Source organism: Leuresthes tenuis, unplaced genomic scaffold, assembly GCF_036924035.1.
Source record: "Leuresthes tenuis unplaced genomic scaffold, fLeuTen1.0.hap1 SCAF_3, whole genome shotgun sequence".
NCBI classification, from domain to species: Eukaryota; Metazoa; Chordata; class Actinopteri; order Atheriniformes; family Atherinopsidae; genus Leuresthes; species Leuresthes tenuis.
In genome coordinates, this window is record NW_027325357.1 from 27,184,898 (window position 1) to 27,198,203 (window position 13,306).

At 39.5% G+C, this 13,306-nt stretch overlaps 1 protein-coding gene across 2 annotated transcripts in view; it reads right to left on the reverse strand.

Annotated features, from left to right (window-relative positions):
• Nucleotides 1-5,200: 5,200 nt before the first annotated feature.
• The window catches only part of cntn3b (contactin 3b), a 58,481-nt gene continuing 50,375 nt past the window's right edge, over nucleotides 5,201-13,306 (reverse strand). For both annotated transcript variants that reach the window (XM_072382857.1, XM_072382858.1), the window contains exons 19-23: nucleotides 12,995-13,104; nucleotides 11,755-11,941; nucleotides 9,918-10,030; nucleotides 9,661-9,826; nucleotides 5,201-9,136 (exon numbers count right to left, since the gene is read on the reverse strand). In XM_072382857.1, the coding sequence (XP_072238958.1) occupies nucleotides 9,045-9,136; nucleotides 9,661-9,826; nucleotides 9,918-10,030; nucleotides 11,755-11,941; nucleotides 12,995-13,104 (668 nt within the window). In that variant the 3' untranslated portion in view covers nucleotides 5,201-9,044. The remainder of the gene's footprint in view (nucleotides 9,137-9,660; nucleotides 9,827-9,917; nucleotides 10,031-11,754; nucleotides 11,942-12,994; nucleotides 13,105-13,306) is intronic.

The following is a 13,306-nucleotide window of genomic DNA, read 5'->3' on the forward strand; positions in this document are numbered from 1 at the left end:
AACATGCATGTTAGGTTAATTGGTGACTTTAAAAAAAATTGTCCTTCGGAGTGAGTGTGAGCGTATGTGTGGTTGTTTGTCTCGTTTGTCTCTGTGTGGCCCTGTGATGGACTGGCGACCTGTCCAGGCTGTACCCCGCCTCTCGCCCGATGACCGCTGGGATAGGCTCCAGCCCTCCCAACCGACGGATTAAGTGGGTATAGAAAATGGATGGATTATGATATTATAATAGATATTATATTATGTAGATATAATATAAAATATAGTATAAACTAAGTGTAGCCCAAAAGTGACTTCTTTAATGGAGGAACACACATGCAATAGATGCCCGTACATGCAGAATAGACATTGACATTCGTGGGACCAAGTGCACGTAAAAGACATGGAATGGACTTGTTGTTATTTCCACGAAACAAGAAAATTCTGCAGAACATGTTTTCAGAGAAACACTTCCCATCCCTCACACACACACACACACACACACCCACAAAGAGACACAAAATGCCATGAGTAGATGAAGCAGATAATTGCAGAGAACACATGATGTGAGAACAGTTTCTAACAAAGGCAGAGCAAGGACTATTTACATTTTCCTGACAAGGAAAATGTGTCCTTGCAAGCGTAGCATTAATTTTGTATACTGCAACTGCAGAATAACCTCTCGGAGAGTAGGCTGGACGTTAATTCTCCTTTACTATATATTTTTAGTAAAAGAGGTGTGGGATAATCACCTATAGTCTTTCACATATGTAAACAACCATGTTGTCTTCATCAGTCTGTTAAAGCCACAGCATTCCGTCAGTCAGACTTGGATCAGTTTGCACTAATGTTCTTCCTCAGCACTGTTCACACATATTTATTACAGTGAGAGTCACGTTTCCTGCATTATTCACAGTATACACAGGTCAGCCACAACAATAAGACAGGTGCAGTGAATAACACTGCTCATCTTGTTGTAATGCAAAATTCTCCTGGGAAAATATCTAAACATTTTTCAAAACTAGTCACACTCCCCCATAAGGGAGCTATGTCAGTCTAGCAGAGACAAGGAATGATCTAGAGGTTTTAATTTTAACTATGATAATAAACTTTTCTTTTTTTTTATATGGAGCAACAATAGAATCTGAGGCCTGGTCTTTGATCACCTGCTGAGGGGATCATGGAATTAAATTAGTTTTTCAACTACTGTTTACAGATCAAGGATAAAGCTCCATCACTCACAAGATCACATTTACATTTATGGAATAATTCTCCACACTTTTAAAGTTGAGATCAAACGGAAAATTCTGCTTCTGATTTATAGATTTTTTTCTCTTTATAAAGTAATGACAGAAGGTTAAAAAGATTTATCAGCCTTTTATCATCCTACTCTGTTGATTTGCCCTCAACCTGACCTTGAAAACCCTATTTAATCTAATCTAGGTAATCTTTTATAAAATTAAATGCTGTTATTATTAAAGGTTTTACAGTAACCTTGTTTTTCTGATTTGTTTTTTGTTTTTTATGAAAAGAAAAGCTTCATGCCATCTCACTCAGTTAATTTCTTCAGTTTGCCCAGCACAGTCAAAAGCCTCTGCTGTTGGTCACAGAGCAGAGAGAAAATTGGGGTTAAGTGACTATGTCAAGGGCAGTTTGGCAGCATTCATTGGGGGGTGGGGGAAACCCTTCCTCATTCGCTTTTCCACTTTCTCTGCTCAAATCTTTTCTGGTTGGACTAAGATTTGAACTGGGAAACCTACTTGTCTGAGCTGACTCTAACTGGATGAAAAACCTCTGAAATTCCCATGACAACTAGCAATCCATCTTGAGCTCAAACACACTGCTGAAAATGTTACTGGATTTCTTACCTTCAGTCACAGAGGGCATTTTTCGATCATTTCAGTACAACCTCCAGTCATCTGAAAGCACTGCCTCTCACCGGAATGATCAATGACCTACTTCTCTCTTCCACTGGCCCTATGTACTTCATGTAGAACTTGCAAGTAGTTATGAGGTAACCCACAAAAATTTCCAACACAAAGTCACCGTCTCCAGGCCATCTACACTTGAAATGCTGCCTGTTGGATGGAGCTTTGAATTTTGCCTTTAAAGCTCAGTGAGATCTGGGAGATATGAGGGGGTTTGGCTGGAGCCACCTATGAGTCAAAGCTCCCTCGTGAGGTTCCCTTGACCTCACTGCAAGTAAGGGAGGACCTTGTCCCAGTTTGTCCTTCTGCCCTCTTCCTTATATGGTCATCTGTGGTTACGCCAACTCATGTATAAATACAATCCAAAATTTAGATTTGCTTTCCTGGCAGCTGCAATTAATTGGTTTTGCTGAGCAAAACTTTTTTTGGGGACTTTTTTGACCTCTTTTTTAAGTAGAAAGTGCATGTTGCAAAGAGCCAATACCATGGGAATAAAATCACAGAAGAATTGCATACAATGCCCAAAAAAATACATTAGACATGTGAACTTACTGCACAAAATATCAATGTTTTTGAAAATATTATGTGATTTACAAAAATAACAAAAATGAACAATAATATTTACGATGTGCTAAATAGCATCGATGATTGTACATAATGAAAAATGTTTACTGTGGTCAGTGAATTTACCCACCTGTGGCCTCTGGTCCTTTATTCAGACCAACAGAGCCCCTTGTATGCTGTCATGCTATACAATAGAATACAATTTCATTGTAAGTTCTGGGAAATTAATTCTAAATATAAAAGTAGCCTGAGAGAGATATTTTTAATCAAGGTCCCCCAAAGACTACATACACAGCAGCTTAGCATAGCAAGCAGTAACATTTGAGATCAGAATGTAGTTTAGAAAAATTGTGTTATTCCAAGCGACAATTTACTCTCCTTAAATTGTTCCATTGTAAATTGCCTCAAAAAGCTTTACTTTGCTGGTGGCGTCACACAGTCGCCAGACTGATGAATGAAGCTAGTCTCTGATCGCTCCTTTTCATATTGTTCTCTGGGCACACAAGGCCAATACCCCCTCATTAATAAACCTTGGTGATTAATTTCCAAGTCTCCCTCCTGCGTCTCTCCCCTTGTTGTCTGTAAAAAAGGTGCCCTCCTAATTAGCAAACACTGATGGAGCATCTATAATGACCAGGGACAAAGCAGCGCTGCCGCTGAAGAGAAATCTATGAAATCATACTGTGGCAGAAGTCTCCATCTGTATGTCTTGCAGATTATTTCAGACTGTTTTTTCTTACCGTTCATCTGAAATTAAAAGAGATTCTGTGGTGGTTTACAACAAACTATTTTTCCTTGAAATGCTCAGTTTCGCCCACGTCTTTCATTACGTGACATTTAGTGAGACAATAGTCTTGTGATTAGAACCTGACCTGAGCCAAAGACAAACAAGTATATGGGATTTTCTTGTGCAGTTTTGTAAAAACTCCTCTGAAACGTGGTGTCAAGGCGTTCTTTGGTATCTGTAATGCTTGAATGACTCATCTCTGATGTGTTTCTTCATGGTATGAATTAAGAGATAATTATTTTCCAAAGTGATGTTACCAGTTTGTCACATCATTGTGGAGAAATTTTGTTCCACTTTTCTTCACCACATTGCTTCACTTCATCAAGGTTTGTAGACATATTGTTTATGCACAGCTCTCTTAAGGTCTCACCACAGCATTTCAGTCAGGTTGAGGTCTGGACTTTGACTGGACCTTTGCAACACCTTTATTCTTTTCTTTTTCAGGCATTCTGTTGTAGATTTGCTGCTGTGTTTGGATCATTGTCCTGTTGATGACCCTGTTTTAGCCAAGATTTATCTGTCATTTGACTCTAGAATACTTTGGTATACAGAGGAGTTCATAGTGGACTCAATGACTGCAAGATTTCCAGGTCTTGTGGCTGTATAACAAGCTCAAATCAACCATCCATCCAGTTGGTATGAGGTGTTTGTGCTGATCAGTTAATCAAATGCATAACTTTAGCATGAGGCTTTGTATACATGAATATTGTACCCAAATTAAAAACCCTCAACCTGTGTATTACTGAGAAAGAACCTCAGGTCAGAAGTAAAGAAGCATCTTTTCTTCATGGGCACTGTGGCTCTGCAGTGCTAATGATGGGTAAAATGCAGAGCCGAGCAGGCAGTGCAAAGCTGTGCTTTGATGAATCGGGTGATTATATTCTAAAACACTCCTTTGCTCTACAAACTGCTGTGACATAAAGTAATCCTGTTCAGATCTCACCGACTAAAAAGGCCAGCTTGCCAGCGATGTGTGAATCCCACCAGCAGCAGCTTTCTACAGTTCTTGGTGTGGATTAAGGGAGGAGGTGCTTTTAGCTTAATCAAGCATTGCTTAGATGTCGCTTAGCTATGTTTAAGTTAATACATCTAATTTTCTCATTAGATCTCACTTGATATTTGTAAAGTCCTCTCACTGAAGTTCACTGAATTATTCAGCAGCAAGGCCTATAGTCCAGTTTGTACCAAGCATGGCACATGTAGGGATAAAAACTAGGTCATGATGTAGATGTTTCATTATTTTCTTTCCCATAACAACAAGCCCTAACTCTGATTTTGGATATGAAAAGTTAATCTTGTATGTATTAGTTGCAAAATATGTGAAGAAAAGAAACAAAGAAATTGATTCTTTGTAGTGCCCTCCAACAGATCGATCTCAATCACAGTATTTAAACATTTGATATGTATGCTTTGAGGGCAATTTAAAGCTTTATTCCATTTCACATTGTACATAAATTAAGAAAAACATGCAATTTTAGCACTTCTTTTAACCCAACTAAGTTGATCCCCTCTATATTTTTCAAATGTCAAATTTTTGTCATTTTAAATGCATTAATGTGTTCTGTATATTCAGATCACATTTCTGTATAAAAATGTATAAGTATTGAAAAATATAGAAAGTGAATGATTAGACAGGGTTTGAAAGGTATAAAATGAAGGTAAAGGGTTTGAGATTAGCACTGTAATAATATAAACCTATGAGCAAATATTATGCTGTGTATATTTAAATATTCTCTAATACGCACTCAGTACCCTTTGGACACCCTGACTCTTGTGGTGATATTGGATTTTTGGTCATTTTGCTGTGTCTGGATTCCTAGATGTAGCACAGCTATTGGTATATAAGTACATATACATATAGTTTGGTAGAAATAGAAGAAAAAAGTCAATTGCTGGAATAAACATTTTATTAAGTTACAATTTTAGAAAAAAAAAACACCAATTAAACAATGATTAACATGCACATTTTTAGTATACAAGATATTACAGTTACTTTTCAATATGAAAATTAAATTTTACATGTCAGTATCTCACAGAGATCATTGATTAATACACTAGTATTAAAGCCAGAAAACACACTATTGAAAAGCAGTCAGGTTGTCTTTGATGGCTATGTTCAAAAAATATATGCAAGCTATTTACACTGTACCAGGAGCACTCATTTCAAACAGTGATAACCACAGAGGCTAATCTAACTAAAACAATCTCATGGATATAAATATGTTTTTGTTCTGTGACCAATACAGTTTAACCAGTCCAACTAATACCGATAAACTCCTTAACTTTGTTTAGATTTTGGGTTGTAGTATTAATCAAAGTACAAAGCCAAAAACATAATTTTTTTTCTCCTGTGACCATGGACAGAGAAACACCAGGCTCCACTACAACTATGCAAATAATAATAAAAAAAAAAACTGCCACACAGTTACATAATGTCAATCATTTACTTATTAGCCCATCATCTGGTACTCAGGTTACTTCATTTAAAGATATCAACAAAAATAATTACACTACAGAGAAGCAGCTCTGAGGCCTGGCCACACCAGAGAGTAGCACAGTCGCACATATTTATCTGAATGTACTTGAAATACATATGTGAAATGGGCACTTGAAACCAATCAAAAATTGTCCAATGACTTAGCCCCCTGGGGAAATGTTGGCCAGTATTTCCAGGCTTTACATGACTCCATATAAGAGATATCCACTATCTACTTATCTGAAAAAAGAAAAAGTGAATGCAGACACAATTTTAAAAAGCTAAATCTCTTTCCAATGATAGTTGATGGTTCGAGATTTTTTTTAGCTAATGCATATAGCCTTCTTTGCTTTCTACAAGGAATCTACCTGCACGCAACTGAAGCCCGTTCAAATGAGATTGGTCAAAACAAATACAACTCCAGACTGGACTGGAAACCAGAAAAGTTCCACTGGCAAGTTCCTGTCCTTTGTCTATAGACTGATTATTCACAAATATCAGATCTAGAAAATATATGAATAAGGCAAACTAGCTGTAGCGCTAACAGCTATACATGCTAGCCAGTCAAGTAGATGGTAGTGCTAGCTCTCCGATCTTCTTTTACATTTCTTATGACTTCAACTCATTAAAAAGTAAAAAAAAAAAAAAAAAAACTGATTTTCACACTTAATAGTTTGCAATGCTAACATGTCATTAGCTGTTGTGGAAATTGATACATTAAAAGCACAAGGCTATAAAAGCTGCTTGTTTACACCTCTGAAACTCAACTTGTTGGAAACCATGACTCTTCTGAGGCTGCTTATAATTCGACTGATTAGAGAGAAATAAATGCAGACAATGCAACACAGATAATAAGCTACAAGCACGATCAGTTTTGGCCATCGCTTACCGACTAAAACAACAACAGCACAAAAAGAATTTCAACCACATTCAAGACAAAAATGTGATTCCCATGATCAAAGCCAGTCTGAATTGTTGTCAACATTAAATTTCACAGTTTTGGAAACTGGTGTGGTTGGGCTTCTATGCTGTTAGCAAGGAAGATACAGCAATAATACTTAGGAGCACTAAGCTAGGTTTGCTTTGATTTGCAACTCAAAACCAGCTAATCAATTGCAGGTCACTGCTCCAATTAAAAATGACAATCTTTTAATTCACTACAACTATGTTTCTCTGAATCTGAAACGGAAATGAGTAAATGCTGTGAAAAACTGAGCAAATACAATTAGATTTCTAATCAAACCAATATGCAACAAGAAAAAAAAAAGAATGCATTTGAAGTCATCTGATGGGGAGTAAAGTTGTGGAAATAGTGGAGGACATAGTGGAGGACATCTGAAACATCACAGTAACACAACAGAGCAAGTGCATAAGAACATGGCCATCAGTCAGTCAAGCAGCTGAATTGTGACAGCCGCAATAATGGGCCAGGAAAATCGATATCCCATTGACTGGTCTGCAGCAGTCTAATCAACCAGCAATGAGTTTTATGAATCCAGTCAAGGAGCAGATAGGACAGCCTGATTATGCCGGGTGTTTGGACCTTTTATGAGGCCTCTGGGGTCCCGCACACCTGTTCAGACAGTTAAGTGAGGACTTCCAGTCACCTTGCATCAATTCCTTGTGCTTTCATTCGACTCAGGATGCGAGGTTGGGGGGAGTAAAGAGTGCAAAATGCAGACAACAAAAGCCTCTGGCTAACAACCACACACAACCCCATGTTTGGCAAAGGCACAGTAATGTGTAGCAGTTCAGTTGACTGTATCCTTCCACTTAAACATTGCCAGGACCCCAGCAATCACACCTCAGCTCTTATTTGGATGACTCATCCACACGATAAAAGGGCGTGAAAAGTAGCTCCCTCAGCAGAGCAGCAATGTTCTTTTGTTACTGTTCAGTCTGGTATGTGTCCAACAGACGGTGGTGAGGTGAGGGGAGAATGACAACCATGCCTTGTGCTCCATTTCCAGTCAGGGTTCCTTCGCCATGGTATTCTCATCCATTATTCTGATGCCTTAATAGCCCATAAATTATGATACGGATGGAGTCATACATTTATTATGCCACAGATCATAAATACTGGGACCTAAATTTCCATCATATATCGCTATCCATCGGAGCTTTCCCAAAGCTGTCAACCCTTCGGTGCTCCCATGCCCCAATGAAAATTTAATCAACATACCATTTCCAATTAGGGTTTGCTCCTACATTCCAAGCTTCCTCTCCTTCTTAACTGATATTCTTCGGAAAAGACAAGCAAAGCAAACAATATCTCTGCTGCAACACAAATCTTTCTCATTGCTGTTTAAAAAGGAAAGACAGAAAAATGCTGGGGTGAGCTCTGGTGAAGGCACTGTAATCCTGTAGTCCAATGTGCACTGTGACAGCTGGTCATCTGGGGTGTAGACAGCGTACGACTTAGAACACTGATCGTTTTAATTTAGAGATGGAACAGTACTCGTGGGATCTGCTCGACGTAGCCACACCACACATCTATTCTCCTCAATCAAGACTTTTTCACGAGACTGAGAATGCAGAGTGTGATAGGCATTTATTATTCAAGAGGAGCATGAGATAGAGAGCAAAATACCAAGATCTATCAGAGTGTTGTGGAGGGGGCCTAAAGCTCAGGAGCCCGTGGCTCTCGAACAGACAGTATCCTTTCAGGACACAGAGATAAGTGGGTTTCAGGCACAGCTGATCAATTATGCATCAACCATATATTTGACAAAGCCTGGTAAAAATCTTATGACTGCACTGGATGCTTCTATTGGCAAAAGCTGAACAGGATGTTTATGAGTTTATTTCTTCAGGGCAGAAGGATAATTTCAGAAAAATTGAGCTAAGAAATTAAACATACACCAATGATTATATTGTAATTGCTCTGCCTATGAAGATGATTGTGTAAAGATTAAGTTTAACGTTGAGTTACAGCAAGCAGCCTCAGTCATCTACTTTGGTTTGGACTGTTTTTGATAAGTGGATTTTAAGGCAACAGTATCTCCAAAGATACTAAAGAAGAAAAGTCATGAAGACACAGGAACTTCTAAAATGAAAACCTAGAGCACTGCGGCACTTTTAACACTGGGAGAAATACTGAAAGATACCATGAATTTAATTCAACACGTCTTCATCAAAAGGTCAGTTAAAAGAAGTGGCACGGTCCCTTTAGGATATTGACACAGTCCAATCCTACCTACTCTTTCCCAGTCCTGCCACTGAAACTTTCAGTCCACTGGAGGGTCAACATAGAGCAGGCTGAATGAAGGCATGAGGAGGAGTGGGGCTCCACAGGGCGAGGACTGTAGCATCACCAGACGGAGCAGAGCAGTGCGCAGATGAAGACCGCTGAGCAGGAAAACCGGCTGAGGTGGCTTGCTCCGGAGCCCCGAGCGCCCATGCCTGCAACCAAAACCAGCAAAAAAGCTTGTGAAGAAGCAGAAATATTTCTCCCAAGCAAATAAAAAATGTAAATGAATAAATTCGGACATGTCCTCATAAATCAAAAGCCAAGTGTGAATTTTTTTTCCATATCTTCACCACTGGTGCTTTTCAACAGGAGAGCCTATTAAAGTATCCCAAGAAGATAAAGTTGGGATCACATCAAAGAGGAGAGAGGCAAACGGAGCAGCCTCACAATTCTGCTCAGCGGCGAGATGGGAGCACAAAACTGCTTTATATGCTGCGGCCCTGTGCAGCCAGTCAACGAGGAATAATAACCCAATGGCAGAGATGGATGACACCGTGCACGCATTCTTAAAAAGGTCGCTTTCCTTGCACTCCAAATAAGTCTATTACACATGACTGGAAAAAGGATGCAATGAAACTAAATTAAATGTTCCCTTCTCAATGATCAATTCCTTGTTCAGATTTTTATTCGAGGTCAAAAATAAAATGACAGGAAGAAGGAGGGAAAGTAAACTCACTCAATTTGTGGATGTGGATGGGTTCACTGCCCACACCTTCACCGCCCTCACTCATAGCCTTGACCTGAATGAGATAGTTATCATTGGCTGAAAGGCTGAGCTCAGCTGTGGTTTTGTTGGTGAAGATAGTGTTGATTTGATTGTAGCGATGTTTCTTCAGCGTCACCTGAGGTGGGGGAGGAGGATGCAAACAATTAGTGAATGCAAAAAAATTCACAGAAGGATAAATCCGAGCTTTATAAAGAGTAGATACCTACCGAATAGCCAGTCACCTTTGACTCTGTATCCATGGCTACTACAGGATCCCAGTGCAGTGTGAGTGTCGAGCCAGTCATGGTCCATTGTATGTTGAGTGGCGCCCGATCTGGAGCTAGAAATCAGAGGTAAACATATATATATATGGCATGGTGGTCTACTATATTCTGTGGTTGTTTTTCTGAAGGTAAAAACACATATAGAATCATTTAGAGATTCCAGGTTTTATGGAGGCTTCTCATAGAAACTAAAACTAACTACGTATACTAAATAAGCAAATAACTGACCATGAAGCTCAATATACAGCCAACTTTGAGAAAACCTAGATATAGACTAGGTATGGTACGGACAGATTCTAAGATTTCATGTATCAGGACATAATCAAAAGTTGTATTTATGTAAATTTATTACCTGGTTTTGCCCAGATGATTTTTTTTAATAACAAAAAAGCTTCACGTATGACACCATGCTACCATTTATTTTACAAAAACTACACCAAAAATTCCAAAGCAGGGTGTGAAAAACAAAGTCCACCCTTATTTTCATAAGAATGAAGAGGGTAAGTAGAAGCCAGGTGAATATCATCCAGTGTGAGCACCTCTATAAAAGCAGACATTTGACAGTTTGCTGATCTGGAGCATTCAGGTATGTTTTAACACAATGCCAAGGAGGAAAGACAACAGCAATGATCTTAGAGAAGCAATTGTTGCTGCTCATAAATCTGGGCCCATCATTCTACAGTGAAAAAGATTATTCATGAGTGGAAAACATTCAAGACAACGGGTCTTCCCAGGAGTGGACGTCCCAGCCTGTGCAATGCTCAGAGAGACTGCAAAAAAGTATGGCTTGTTTGGAAGGGTTGCAGGAGAAAGCCTCTTCTCACTAACAAGAACATGGCAGCACAGCTTAGGTTTGTAAAGTTGCATCTGGACAAACCACAAGGCTTCTGGAACAATGTCCTTTGGACAGACCAGACCAGAGTGCAGATGTTTGGTCATAATGCACAGCAGCACGTTTGGAGAAAACCAAACACAGCATATCAGCACAAACACCTCACACCAACTGTCAAGCACGGTGGTGGAGGGCTGATGATGTGGGCTTGTTCTGCAGCCACAGGACCTGGGCACCTTGCAGTCATTGAGTCCACCATGAACTCCTCTGTATACCAAAGTATTCTAGAGTCAGATGTGAGGCCATCTGTCTGACAGATAAAGTTTGGCTGAAACTGTACATAAACAAATGCTGCAAACCTCAATGAACTGCAGAGACGGTGTAAACAAGAGTGGACCAACATTCCTTTTGATAACATCATACAGAAAACAATTACTTCAGGTAACTACTGTTAAAGGTAGTTCTACAATTTATTGAATCATGATGTGTTTTTTGCACCCTGCTTCTACATTTTGGCTCAGTTTTTACTAAATAAATAATGACACAGTCATGTGTTGTTGTTGTTGATCTGAGGTTGTATTCATCTTATTTTTTCAACATCCTTTTTCTAACTAATCTTATTTTTATTATGTCCTGGTACATAAAACCTGAAAAATTCCCCTAAAGTAAACAATCTGTGTTTAATGTGCCCACCATGCTGGAGAGTTGGTGTAGCTGAAAACGACTTTAGTTTAATACAGCTCCATTTGCTTGTGTGTGAGTGTGTGTCTGAAAATATTTCTTCAACTTCAAGGGCACCTTAAAACTTTCCAGATTCACTGCAGGTGTAAGGGATTGAGAGCCAGACCTCATCAAAGCTCTATTGTCATTGTCTAGTGTCAGAAGCAGGAATGACACAGCAGAAAGAATGCTACAGCTGTGTCATAGCTCCTCAGGGGATGCACTCACGTGGTTTCTTTGTGGTGTTGTTGATGGGGGCTGACTGCGGTCCGGGGCCAGCGGTATTGAAGGCGGCCACAGAGAGGTAGTACGCTGTGTTTGCTTTCAGCCCCGTGATGTTAACCAGTGTGTAGTTTCCAGTAATGCGCACTTTGCCAACGGTGTCAGGCTTTGTGTCATCTTCCCAGTACACGACCTGGCAAAGAAGGTAGAGGTGGGGGATGGGGACATGTGGCAGTCATGATCATGAAATACTTAAAAAAAAAAAAAAAGGGTTTTTCTTTTTTAGTAACATTTAAATTCATATTCGATTGTGAAATCGGTAATATCACAGATGGGATGAAGGGAGAGATGAATAATGGATTTTTCACAAGGGGACTCTCAATTACTGATGCACATCCTGTCAGCCACCCAGGTCCTCTGAACGGACCATTAGTGGGTCATGTGATAAGTTAGGCAGGAAGGAAAATTCAACCTCAATCTGTCTTTGTCTGAGAAAACTGTGTATTGAGAATGAAGAGGATTTTTTTTCACCTTGCTTTTGGGGTAAATAATTCAATTGTGAAGTCTTCCCTTAGGGATGCTCTTCATCAGCTTTTCATTTCCCCCACGAATCAGTTTTCCCAGTTTGTCCTCACTTAAATCCGAGTGTGCTACAGTTTACAGTGATAGAATCTTTCAAGAGGATCTAATATGGAATTGGATTTGACTTGCAATCCCATCAACATCTAATTCAAGTATAAGTGCCACACCTATGCAGTACACAGCTCTGTTTCCATACTGTTGGTGGCCTATTGAGATTCAGCAGCCTTAATCCACTTCGAGACCTCAATTGGGGAAATGAGCTCTGTTCTGAAAGGACAGTGTGACCAGCACTATGGCAACTGAAGAGTTTTGTGCCAAGGGCCAGAGGTGACAGATATTCAAAGAGCACCGTTGGGACTAAAAAACAGCAAAGCCCTCTTTGCATTTCTGAAAAGATGAGGAATTAGATTTTTCTCTTGTGGTTTGCTGTGGACGTTCAAAAGGTCACTTCATGATATTATTAAAGCGTAAAACAAGGTCTCTGCAGAGACGAGCGAGCTGATATAGTTGAATAACAATATAAGCGAAAGACGAAAGAAAACTAATAAAAGAACAACCAAAGGATGGTTTTGAAATGACAAACTGCTGGAAAATGCTCAGTTATCGTGTTATTTAGAGAGAAAAAAAAAAAAAAAAAACAGAATGACTTTACAGTGAGTCATACCTCATATCCAAGCACTCTTTCAGGAATGTCAGGGAGAGCATCCCACATCACTTCAATTTGTGCTGCAGACAAACTTCTAGCCCCGACCCTCTTCGGAGCCACACTGGGGACTGCAGAAATAGAGCAGAAATGCGGTGAGAATCCCACACACTCATCCAATACCATCACACACGCTAATAGCAATGCGAGGTAAGGCACAAAACAGACCTATAGTTTCACTGAGAAGCTATTTCCCCTGTTCTCTTTTAATGGGATCTGTGACTGACATAAGGGAAGACTATCTGCCCAGTAAATTCAATTAACAGGATACCT